Source organism: Odontesthes bonariensis, chromosome 6, assembly GCF_027942865.1.
Source record: "Odontesthes bonariensis isolate fOdoBon6 chromosome 6, fOdoBon6.hap1, whole genome shotgun sequence".
NCBI lineage: Eukaryota > Metazoa > Chordata > Actinopteri > Atheriniformes > Atherinopsidae > Odontesthes > Odontesthes bonariensis.
This window is the reverse complement of record NC_134511.1, coordinates 19,969,960-19,982,963: the sequence shown is the minus strand read 5'-3', so window position 1 is coordinate 19,982,963 and position 13,004 is coordinate 19,969,960. Positions and strand designations below refer to the sequence as shown.

The following is a 13,004-nucleotide window of genomic DNA, read 5'->3' as shown; positions in this document are numbered from 1 at the left end:
AGAGTTTTAGGGTCTGTCTCTTTGTCTCCCTTTGCTATCTTTTAAAACACCTTCCTCATCTTTTCCTCTGCTCCGAAAGGTTCTTTTAAACATTTTATCCTGTTGTGTATAAAGTTGGCAAGAAACATTGTTAAAGGGAAGAAGCTTTTCCATTGTGTGAGTAAATAGGTGCAAAATATCCACACAACTCACTGACTTACCCACACAGATACACAAGCACACAAAAGATGGTGTTTGAGTTCAATTATACAATGTCAAGAGCAAAATGAATGCATTATTTGGAGGCAACAGAAATAGGTTTTTGGTGAGCAGTGAAGTATCTCACTCTCCAAGTGTTCTGTGAAATTATTGTATAGAATTGTCAGTTCTACATTGCTCACTTACCGGCAAAATTAAAATGATTATTTCACCACTATGAGCTCATCGCAAAGACAGACAGAAGGAGAGACCAGCTGCAAATACTTGTTGAGAATACAAGGTTTGTAAATGCAGGCAAAGAGCAGTTAGGAGCAGTCAAAATGATCCTCTTTTTCTATCGCATGTGCAGAAAGTGTGGCCAACGGTGGGTGCACTTATGTAAGAGCTTGGTACAATAATAGCAACTTTAAACATTTCCTGAGGAAAGACAGATGTGTTAGCCATGAAATCAAATAACACAATTCGATCGATAGTTATGATTCTGCTTTTAATGCATGGTATTGAAGGAAGCCTTCTGTCATAATATCAAACCATAAACCTGAAATCTGTATAGAGTATTGAACTTGGATGGAACAGTTTAGTGTTTTGACTTTTATTTTGCGATATCCTGCTGGGTGACAGGATCTGAACAGATCTGCTGAGTGTTTTCATCATGCATTTGGTTTGGATGTGTCTGAGCCTCAAATATGTGTGCCGCTCAAATTAAAGACTAAACGCATGCGTGCCATCCCCAGGTGGCAGAGAAAGACGTTCACCAGGTGAATGGATGCATCTTTTTTACAGTTCTGTGTAAAACTTGACATGCAGAATTCTTTATGTTTAGTCTGCCTGGCCAGGAGCAAAACAAGTTTGGACGCGTCAGTTTTTGTTAAAAGCCAAAATCCACCAAAAAGTTTCCCAAAGTCCAAACAGGTGAGTGATAGACAGACAGACATGCACTGAATCTTGACTCTGAAACTGCAGAGCAGTGCGGCATTGCCAGTGACACTCCCTTCACATCTTCAGGTATGCACAGTGTGTCTCCACAACAGGTGCAGACAATGCAGATCTTTACTGTGCCTCATAAAAATGCCACTTTGTTGCCTCATCCGAATGAAGTCATAGCTCTGAATCCTGTAATTTTATCATACCTATCATCATTCATCGTACTGATGCTCCTTTTTGTACACCGCTTCTTTTCTTTTCTTCACTTTACTTTTTATTTATCTGTACTCAGATAACTCACACATGCACACACACACGCACACACACACACACACACACACACACACACACACACACACACACACACACACACACACACACACACACACTATGTGTGCATTGTTCTTCATTTGCTACCACTGACTAATGTGTTTCTTCTGTAGCCTGAACAACCACAGGCAATTGCATGCTTGTCAGTACTGGAAGTTAAAGTGAGCAGAGTTGTGGGAGTGTGTGTGTGCACTATGAATTAGTGTGTGAATTTATATGCATGCCAGTGTATTTGTCACTGTCTGTGTGTGCGTATTTGTTTAGTGAAGAAGCCATTAGTCCTGGCCTTGAACAGTAAAGTCAATAAAATGCTGCTGAAAATGTCAAAGTATCTTAAGTTAAATGGGTTATATTTATACCCAGACAGTATAATTCAGTTGTTATTATGGCTCTTTGTGTGTTTTCTGTATTTTCATGCCTCATATGGTTCAAGTTAGTCATCAGTATGGTCGTGCCATTAACAGGGGCATAGATTATCTTTAACTGCTCTGTCACGTATTGCCTATCCAGATGTTTTTCTCCTGCTAATAACCTCAGAGAAAGAATTAGGCGTGTGTTGAGAGGTTACATTCTTTTTTCTTTTTTTCACGTCATCCTAATTAATTTGAATAGATTTTCATTAAAACAAATTTCTGACAATTAACTTGATTTTCCTCACCAGGACCACCAGAACGTTTAATAAAAAAAAACAAAAAAAACATCCTTTGTCGCTTTCAGCCATTCACTGAGTGTGATTTGAATTTAAAATGAAAAGATTCAATCAATTCTATCATCTCTCTGCGGTGAAGTGGTATGATTAATTGGACAGTAATCATTTGAATTCAAGAAGTGCCACTAAGTGTCTCTTCTGCTCTGCAGGTGGTAATTGGCGATATCAGGATACCATATATACTGAAAAGGTCCATTCTAAAGTTGTAGTAGAGCAGTAGTCCTATATCTGCGCTCTTATGACTGTGTTTCATATATGTTGGATGTTTTGTAATATTCCAACATTCAGGACCACAGTAACCTTATCTGTCTTATGCAGTACATCTTTTATTCGACCAACACCCAGCTACTGAGCCCTCCATATGCAGGCCCCTCGAGAAGATGGGCTCTTAATTAGAGGAGCAGCTGGCTGCCCGCTAGCAAGCTAGGCTAGCAGCACAGGTGACTTAACTCAGCAGTGGCTTTCAGCATGTGTGCCCTGATTTTAGCATCCCTCCTTACCGCTCCCCCATGTGTGCACGCATGTGTGTATGGAAGAGAGAGCGAGAGAGAGAATGAATGTGTCTTCATGTATGTCTAAGAGCGTGTGGGAGATGCTGCATGGAGCAAGCCTATATAGGTTAGCTACCCCAGTGCATCGAGGACAGTCAGCGAGCAAGAAAAAGTGTGTCTACAAGTGGGGCAACTATTTCTACTGCTTCTACCACTTTTCAGGGTCGAGCATAATCCCTCATTCTTTCTCCCTCAAACTCACTCTCCTTCTTTTGTGGAACGCTGTCTTCCTTTCCCTCATCCTCCTCTCTTTCTCCTTTGCCTGCTTTTGTTTGCTGATTGCTGAGACTAAACAAGTTAGTCCTCTCCTCCTCTCTGTGTTCTTCTCCTCTCCTTTCCTCTCTTTTCCTCTTCTCTCCATCTAGGAATTCATCAGGGATACATCTGCCCTGGTTTTCCTGCATTGGACACTGTGTCCCAGGAACTGCTCTTGGCCCCAACTCTGTCCCACAGAAATTCTACTTGAGGCCAAGTTTTGGCAGAGTTCCTTTTTAAATCTACTTTAACAGGGCCGCCTTATGTCTTGCTGACTTTTAGGAAGGTCACGAAAAGTAAAAGTCACGCAGATTTCTTGAGCGCATGCCTCCCTCTTGACTGATCAGCCACATTGTTCTTTTAAATGAACATTTGCATTGACTCTCAGTCCAATTTATGGCAACTTATTTCAGAAGACTGTCACAGCTGTCATGAATGAATTTGTCTTCCTTTATTTATGCAAGTTATGGCCGGTCCTTTCCATCTACCAGAGGTCAGTTCAATCCTACAGAGGGGTTTAATTGGGGCGGGCTTCACCCCAGGACGTACACTTTCTTGTTGGTTATAGGACACTTATCTTCACATATCTACAATGATGTGAGAAATGTAAAGCCATTATTTTCTGTGACTGTCAAGTCTGAGTGTTATGTTAGCAAGCGGTCATGGAAAATTGTAGTTGTGGGATTGGCACAGGGCCTTTTTTACCCCGATTGTTTTACAGCGGTTATGCTCTGGAGCAAAGAATGGGTTTCCATTCACACATCTCCGCACAGTTAATTTTTTCCAGCAACATCACTCACTTTTTTCTTAAGCTTCTTGCCTGCTGTGTGTTTCAGAAACTGATATCCTTCAAAATGTTAATGTTCGGTCTGAGCCACGTATAGAAGTGAGTGGGCCGAACTGTGTGCACCCAAGCCATGCGTGTCTTTTGTACTATACGTCTTCTTTTCAAGTGGTGAGGACTGCAACCATATAAAATCACAGTCAAAATCAATCGAAATAAAGCATTAATCTGCAGATACAACATGTGTAAGATAATTAAAATGTGAGACCCTGTGTATGCTGGACGCATATTGAAATAATTTGCATGTGCCAAACATTTTTGACTATGTCAACATGGTATTTTGCCATGTTGTCAAAAATGCCACAGATAAAGACTCTATTCACCCAGAAACAAGTGGCAGTACAGAGTGAGCCAAATAGAAAAGGTCAAACTGACCCAATTTTTATTTCCACACTTTTAACATTTCTCTGGTTATGACGGTGCCAGTGTAGATTTGGAAGGTAAGGTGACAGGAAAACTGCAAGGTGCTATTTTATGTCCCTTAGAGCCTCTTTAGAGCTGGAAGTATGGGGGCTATTTGAAACTTTTCTTTTTTTTTTCTAGACAGATTGAATCGATTGAGATTGCTTTCTTTCAGCAAGTTAATTTCATGGGCATTTTTAAAAGGAGCATTTTATGGGGGGAATCAAAAGCTTGTGGCGGTGAGCTCACTCTTGTAGCCTTTTTCACTTTGTCTATCTCTCTCTCTCTCTCTCTCTTTCTCTCGCTCTTCTGTCATTTTATATACTCACTAGATTTGTTTAACTTTTCTTTATGGCCTCCCATTTCATTCACTTCTCCTCTCCTTGCTTCACCCATCTGCCAATCCCTTATCCCCCTTCTGAAAAGAATGAGAGGAGCAGACGGATAGTTGTGGGCCATTCATTGTCTGCGCGTTCGGTATTATATATTTGAATACAGAAAATATTTGAGTAGATTGTGCAGATTTTTCCGTCTTTGTCTCTCATTTTGTGGAGGTGTGAAGGAAATATTCATGCAGAGAAAAAGCCTGTGTGGGTTTTTTTTTTTTTTATGAAAATGAAATGAAAAAGGTCTAGTTAGAGTTCACGTCCATATCTGTGTGTGAAAGGTGAAAAATGTTTCTTTTCCAGTCTAAAGGCATATATATATATATATATACGTACGTACATGTTAATAAATCAAATCAAATTTATTTGTATAGCACATTTCATGTAAAAAACAATTCAAAGTGCTTCACATAAAATAAAAGCATTGCAGCAGGGAGTGTAATAGTATAAAGTCAACCGGTATTTGTAAGCGATAAGGAAATATGTTAAAGGTTGAAATATGGTTAAGTCATCTCATTTATCCTAGTCAATTGTGAAGAGAGGTCAAATGATGATGTATCCCCACCTTTTGGTCCCTTAGTTAAGACAACATTCTCCTTCTCTTTTGCTATCTGGGTCTAACCATCTTAATGTGAACTTCAATGAGCTGCAAACAACAGCCTCTAAATCTGCAGCGTACAATGGCAAGTTTAAGGAAGAGGTGCATCGTTATGTAAGCCAGGCCTTGTGTTGTCCGCACGATAAATGGTCCACGAATAACGTGTTTGCTGGTTTAGAGGCGTTCTTGCATGTTTGCCACAGGTTCCATCAAAACAAGTTACCCTCCGATAGTGTTTTGGAGGGGCACAGTTTGGCACATTAGAACTGGATTAAATAAAAAATACCAATAAGTCTAGAAATTGTCATGTGTGCTTGGATGACTCAGCACCATGGAGCTGTGAAACACTACCTGCTGAGTAGACTTTATCCATTTTCTTGTGATTAAATTGCATCATTAAGAAAAATACAGTTGCAAGCACTCCGCCGACTAGTTTCAACTGCCCACAGTCTTTACTAGCTGATCATCAAGTGGATTAGGTTCACAGCTTTTAATGTAAAACTGGTAAAAATTGGAATTTAGTCCTTCGGTCTCTGTGACTGCTCCTTAGCAGTTTAACGCTCACATAAGAGACCCTTCTCAGTTGCAGTAAAATCCCTAATACGTGTCACCTTTCATCTATGTAAAAATGATTGCCCCCGTGTTTGTGGAAACAAAAGCTGTGCATTCATTGATTCTTTTGCATTGTCTTTGTTCATGGGGTTGTTTTGTCCAGAGTTATTGATCCAGTGAGCCCGGGGGAACAGAATCCTTTACTTACGTCCACTTATTACTGTTGTCTACCGTTGTGACACAGAACATGTTCAGCAAACCCCATGTTGGGAGAGATTTCCTAATTGACGCATCATGCTTCTTCCCATGGCTGGAAACCCTGAATCAATATGTAAAATAAGCTATGATCACATGATTCTGCATCACTAATACTCTCAACATCTGTGCCAGTTTCAGAGGAGGGATGGAGGGTCCACTGCTGAGTGTGACTATGTAGGTCTTCGACTCCTATTCCTGTAAACTGGATCATTTTGTACAGCCTAGTCCTTATTGAGTAATGGTGCTGCTAGGGATAGAAATAAGAAGGCATGATAGAGGGAAAGAGGAGGAGCATGAGATGCAGTTTTCTGCCCTACATAGATTTTTTACATTCTTCTCTTTTTGTCAGTTGGACTTCTTGTCCTTCCATCCGTCACCCCTTCTCTGAATGACATTATTTCCAGTTGTCTTCCTCTGACACGCCACTCCCTAAAAATGCCCCTGCCTTTTGTTTTCCCTACTTTCAGCACATACAGTATTCATCTGTTTTCTTTGCTCTGATTTCTTTGACCATCTTCATATTTCCTCTGCTTTCTTTCTTGACGAGCCCATAAAACCTTTACCCTCCGCCTCATATTTATCTTTTCCCTTTCCTGTCATCCTTATTGCTTATTGCCCTTCTTCTTAACTTGCTTTTTTCCCCATCTTGCCATTCTTTCGCTCCAGCATCATCGTCTCTTTTGCACTTTATTCATCCATTCCTGGATATCAGTTCACACCGGCTTTCCTCATTCTCAGCATCATAATCAGCCTTTCACCTGTTTCCCACTCAGTTCGCACCCCCACCCCCTCCATCATCTCTTTTATTACTGCTCCTCTTTCACCCTGCCTTTGCCCTCGTCATCACCGCTCATACTGTATTAGAATCTTTCACCAACCCTTGTTAACCCCGTCCTCTCATATGGTTTTATCTGATGTTGTTCTGTTAATGATGGAGAAACAATTTTGTCGGGGGAACATTGGACAACAGAAACTTTTTCTGGGGAAAAGCAGCCCTCTTTTTGATCACATTATATCATTTAAGTGCACCCTTGAAGGGATAGTTTGCCTCTTTTGACATGAAGCTGTATGACATCCCATTCTAGCAATATTATCGTTTTGGCGTTGATGAAGGTAGTCCGGCTAGTTGGCTGGGGCTACAAAAATAAAGCGTTTTGCTTCTCAAAACAATATGCGTTCAAAAGAGTAATACATTTGCATCACGAAATCGTCGTCCAGGAAAAAGTCAGACCTCACAATCACTTGGCGCTATTTTCTCTCCCTTCATATCATGCCGACAGCCGCGCCTGTTACGGTGTTTACTGCTCGGAAGTAGGGGACTGCTCGGTCTACATAGCCCGTCGTGATACGGCGAACTATTCCTTTAAGTGCAAACTTAAGTGTATTTTTAACATGATCGTGTTTGTCTTTGTGTAACGCTGCTCTTCTCCAGAGAAAGTTTTCCTTGGGCAAATTCCTAGTCTAGCTACTATGATGCTGTGAAATAAAATCAACAAAATGATTTTTTTTAGAGTCAGTTGTAAAACGACTGACACATCACCAGCACCATTAAGGCCTGATTTGAAGTCCATAGGATTGTAAAAACACAATATTGCGCAACAATACAAGTAAGCAAGTAAACATTCAAGTCACCCCCCTGCAGCTCCTCAGCAGACCCTCGAATTGTAGCTGAAGGATCCATTAATGTGGCTCACTAATATGCAATCAGCAAAAAATGCTGTAGATCTGCTGGACTCCTCAGACTAGATTTGCGTTGTAGTTGCATGTCATCAAATGCTCATGTAAAGGTTGATTTGCATACAAACTGCCTGGTACCTTAGTAGAGGGTCGAAGTGTTTACTAATCTGCTCACATTCCTCATATATTTGTTTCAGACTTTAGAAACCGTAACGATTACAAACAGGAATAGAACATTTCCAGCTGGGACAACATTAATATGGATAACGTAGGTAATTGCAGATGAAAATGTTTGTCGGGTATTTTGCCCACATGTTTACACAGTCGCACAAAACTTGTGTCCTTGTCTCATGGCTTTGAAGCACACTGTTTTTTTTAAATTGGTACAGTTTTTGGCAAGGTGTGGGTGCACGAAGAGCAAACCACCAGTATTTACAAATCGTGTACTGTGTCACCCACCTTTTTTTTATTTTCTTTGCTGCTTATCTGAACCACTGTCATAGATGCAAAGCACCCTACACAGTCCATCACGATACCAGATGTCCACATCTCATATAGCTGTGAGTGAGTGAATGACTGAATGGATAAACGATGGGTTAAGACATGGCTGTGTCTGACTGAGGGGACCAGCATTCAACTTGTTGTGTTGCTTTGCATCAGTGACGCTTGCTTGCTTAGTTTGGACAGAACTTGTGGTGGTTTAAGTGCTGAGAAATCACACAAAGTATCATATTTTTTATATGCTTTAAGAAATACGTCAGGCAGTGTTGTAGGACAAATCGATCAATGTTGAATAATTACTGTGGAATACAAAGCTTTGTTGCTGTCTTCCGATCTAACAAAAAAATCCCTCTTTTTCTCCATCCCCCCTCTTTTTTTAAATTTTTATCTCTATCGGTTGGTCTATGTGTCATCATGTCTTTTGTTTCCAGGGCATCAAGGCGCATGGGAGCGCCACTTTATCATCAAGGAGACAGCTGAGTGAGTGTCTCTGTTCTGATATCACCTGACTGGACATGACTGTGTCTTGTAGTGGTCCACCTTGATGTAGTAGATAGAGTACAGGGGGTCTTGCTACTAAGGCTTGATTAATCTTCAAGTGTAATCAAGGCTGATTGGGTCCTGCTCCACAATTGTTTTACTTCACAAATCGACTAATGAAGTGCTGATTTGCTTTTTGTTTTCCAACGTTGGAATGGACTGCAGTTTTGGTACCTTAAAGTGATACTCCGGAGTAGATTCAACCTGGGGTCATTTGAACCGTGATATCCAGCCAAGTAGTCCACCCGCAGTTTTTTCGATATTGGCTGAACATCAGCTGAGTAACTGAGTTATCCCGAATAGCTTTGTACAAGGGTTAATGGATCCTGGCAGTACCTCCAAAATTACCACACTAAAATCACATGCCATGACACCAAACTTCTACAGTAGTACAAATATGGTCTGTACTCACAAAACGATGTATTTTGAAGTTTGTACATAGTCCAGGAGTTTATTATTATCAACACAAGCCTAATAGCTTCTCTGCTGCTAAAGCTGCGTCGACGTCACTTCAGGGAGCTGGGAGCTTCAAAGTAAGATAAGGGTTGATCTACTACTGTAGACAACAAAGTATATGCTATATTCTACATGTTTTTTTATGAATTTTTATGTTGTAGAGTTGTGAAATTATTTTATCAATGGAGAAATTGAGCAGCCTTGCTTTGTTGTCTACAGTAGTAGATCAACCCTCATCTTACTTTGAAGCTCCCAGCTCCCTGAAGTGACGTCGACGCAGCTTTAGCAGCAGAGAAGTAATCAGGCTTGTGTTGATAATGATAAACTCCTGGACTATTTTCAAACGTCCAAATGCATCGTTTGGTGAGTACAGACCATATTTGTACTACTGTAGAAGTTTGGTGTCATGGCATGTGATTTTAGTGTGGTAATTTTGGAGATACGGACCAGGATCCATTAACCCTTGTACGAAGCTATTCGGGATAACTCAGTAACTCAGCTGATGATCAGCCAATATCGAAAAAACTGCGGGTGGGCTACTTGGCTGGATATCACGATTCAAATGACCCCAGGTTGAATCTACTCCGGAGTATCACTTTAAGGGCTAGTAAAAAATTTGGTTTCACACACTTGAATTCAATATTTTTAACGAGTGGTTTAAGTGAAATGCACTCCTAAAAAAATCTGCCAATGAAAAGTGTGGTAAATTAAGTGCTCATAGATGCTTCTCAAAAGCCGAATGTTGGTTTTGCGAAGTAAAATAATGGTGGACAGTAAGATTAGACAGTTGTTAACATAAATCAAGTCCTGGTATGGAGACCTTTTGTGTTATGAATGCTACCTGCACTGCTTTGTCCTGTAATGTAGACAAGAATGCTGCCTAGTGCACCTAAAGAAGCTCATCCTACCCAAGTGGACGGTGACCGAGAAAGATTTTGGTTCAAAGATAATCTATTTTCTGTTTAAAGTTGAGATAACAAAACAGCACTCTCTGTTGGAAGTTGCTGCAGAAGTAATATTTTCTATAGTTTTTGTCAGACTGGAGGAAAAAAAAAAAAAAAAAAATTCAAGCATTAGACAGTGGTTCAGATATGTCCAGATCATTTCTCTAATAGGAAAATCATAGGTTTGGAGTTGGCACATTTGTAAGCCCACAGGGCATTTTAGTGTTGAAATGCCAGTTTTAGCATGTTTAAAAGAATCAAAATGCATATTTCATCCCAGTCTTTTACATTTTGTTTACAGTATGTTATGTGTACAGAAAAATGTTACAAAGAAGAACAGTGTAGTCTAACAACTTAGCAACCAACTGTCTGGCAAGATTGGAAAAGGCTTTCCAACAAGATTGTGTTGTAATCTTACATTCAGGTAAGGGAAATAAACAAGACTATAACATAAAACACGCCACAGAAAATGCTATTACACAGGGGCGTTCAGGAATTTCCCAAAGTGAAAATGCCTCTGGGAAGGACAGCTGAACAAATGTACCTTTTTAAATGTCCATCCCCTGCATACCTACACGGACTGCACTGGACTGTAACCGAGCATGCTGTAGGAGTACAGTGTTTGAATGCAGTGTATTAGCCTTTCCCTTTCTGTTTCTGTGCAAACTTTAACCCTGCTTGTCATTGCACTCTGAACTGCAATCCCCACAACACTGTGTTTTATCGACCTTTGTGAACTGCGACCTTATCCAAACCGGCTCGATCCTCCCGTTGACCCTCCACTCAGCCACACTCGCATAACACGATCTCACAAGTATTCGTTGGCACAAGTATTGACAAAATACATGCACTGAAAGACCAAAGTTTCCGCTCAGAAAGGACACATTCAATGTTAGACATCATTTGCAAAATACCTATTTTGGTAAATTGTGTGTTTGTGTGTGTGCACATGTGCTTCCCGAAGAAAATAAAGGTTGAAGGTTAAAGCATAAAGCGACAGTAAGAGCCATTAGACTGGCATTTGCTTGCTTCATTTATGCAAGGGCAACTAGGCACTTCCATGCCTGTGTTGAACGTGGGTGTGTGTGTGTTTGTATTATTTTTACGCAAACATTCAGGCAAGAAATGTCTCATCATCTTTGTTTGTGCATGCATGCATTTTAATGTGTGTGTGTGTGTGTGTGTGTGTGTGTGTGTGTGTGTGTGTGTGTGTGTGTGTGTGTGCGTGCGTCGGTAAATCTTTTTGCTCATTAAACTGACAGTAATGCTGCGTTGTTGAATTATTAGTCACTTTTGAACTTGTTGCTGTGCAAACAGCCTTAATAAGGTAAACTTAATTTATTTAACAAGGTGAAATCAAGTGGTAACCTCTTTGGCGGAGTCTCTACCACCAGTGGTGCTTCTGTCACATGTCGGCGGTGGCGAGGAAGGAGGCCTCAGGTGCAGACACAGCTCGAGAGCCAGGAGGTGAAACGAGAAGAAAACCATTTATTTTAAACCAAAGGCGCGGCAAAGCCAGATAACCATTTCCAAAAAAAAAAAGAACATTAGAAAACAAAAACAAAAAAAATGGACCGAACTAGGAAAGCCAGGAATAAGGACAGCAACAAAAACTCCAGAGGACATCCTAAGGAAAACAGAGGATCTGACAAAGAGTGAATGAAACCAGGACTTTAGATACAGAAGAGGGTGACTGGTGAGTGAAGACAGGTGAGGGAAATAACACAGGTGAAGCGAGTGGAGCTGATGACCGGACTGAAGAGAGACTGAGGAAGTGGGAAATTGAACAGGACTAAGACAAGACAGAAAAAACACAAAAAGACACAGATCGTGACAGCTTCTTGATGCCGTTTGTATTATGTCCAGTATATGCTTGTGCCAAAATAAGACATCCATTTATGCATGCGCTGTACATCCGTGGTGGGGAATTCTGACCTCACAGAAATACAAAGACTGTAGCCATGTTCCATAACAACAAGATTAAAGATTTATTGAATTCTTAATATTGTTTAACAAAGTTTAAGAGGTAGTCCCTTTTTATACATACTCACTGAAAACAAATGTTAGATGAAAATGAATTATTTACCAAATCAGAAAACAAGAATTATTGTTGTGCCCAAGGAACATAACTATCTGCTGGCATGGTGGCCGATACCTCTGTATATCTTTTCAGATGGCAGCAGAGTGAGCAGGCTGTGGCTGCGGTGTCATTAAGGCTCTTTAGACACCTTACTTCACCTATGCTCACTAGTTAGGTACCAATAGTGTTCCGGGGACTAGCTGCAGAGCCCCTCATGTTTTGGGCTGTTTTAGTTTCTAAACATTCCAGTGCTTTCTGTTTGATTGTTGTGGGCGTTTTTTTTTTTTCATTTCCATTTTTTTCCTTCAAAAAGATGTCATTTGGTCACATAAGTTTACTTTTTAGTTTTCAGGTCCAAGCCTCCGACTTGGATTCGACCTTTTACAAAAAAGTGGGATTTTTTTCAAATAGCAGTATGGCACTGAGTGATAAAACTGAAGCCTATGACTCATAAAGCTGCAGATGATGTCAAAGACATTTAGAACTCTGACTGAAAATCAAATACAGTGACATTACGATGAAGTATTTTCAGCACCCCATAAAGGCCCAGCGCAAGACTCTCCAGGCGCGCAGGGGCCTCTAAGAACTCATTTGAATTGTAAATGCACTGACTGTGATTAAGTGCCTTGCGAAGCATACATCTGCAGCTAGCAGTGCAAGTAGTTATGTTAATACATACATATGTGTGTGTGTGGCACAGGTGGTCCGCTGATACAGACATAGTGGGAAGGGGTAGCAGGTGGAGGGAGTGATAGAGAGACTCCCTCTCTTTGTGTGTTTCTATGTGTGTGGGAATTCA

The 13,004-nt window shown here is 40.6% G+C and overlaps 1 protein-coding gene across 3 annotated transcripts in view; it reads left to right on the top strand.

The window, feature by feature from the left end:
• Nucleotides 1-13,004, top strand: part of ccser1 (coiled-coil serine-rich protein 1) — a 112,370-nt gene that overhangs the window by 55,194 nt on the left and 44,172 nt on the right. The window contains exon 11 of one of the 3 annotated variants that reach the window (XM_075467792.1): nucleotides 8,617-8,665. The exons of the other annotated variants lie outside the window; for them this stretch is intronic. Coding sequence (XP_075323907.1) covers nucleotides 8,617-8,665 — 49 coding nt within the window. The remainder of the gene's footprint in view (nucleotides 1-8,616; nucleotides 8,666-13,004) is intronic. 3 annotated transcript variants of the gene reach the window in all.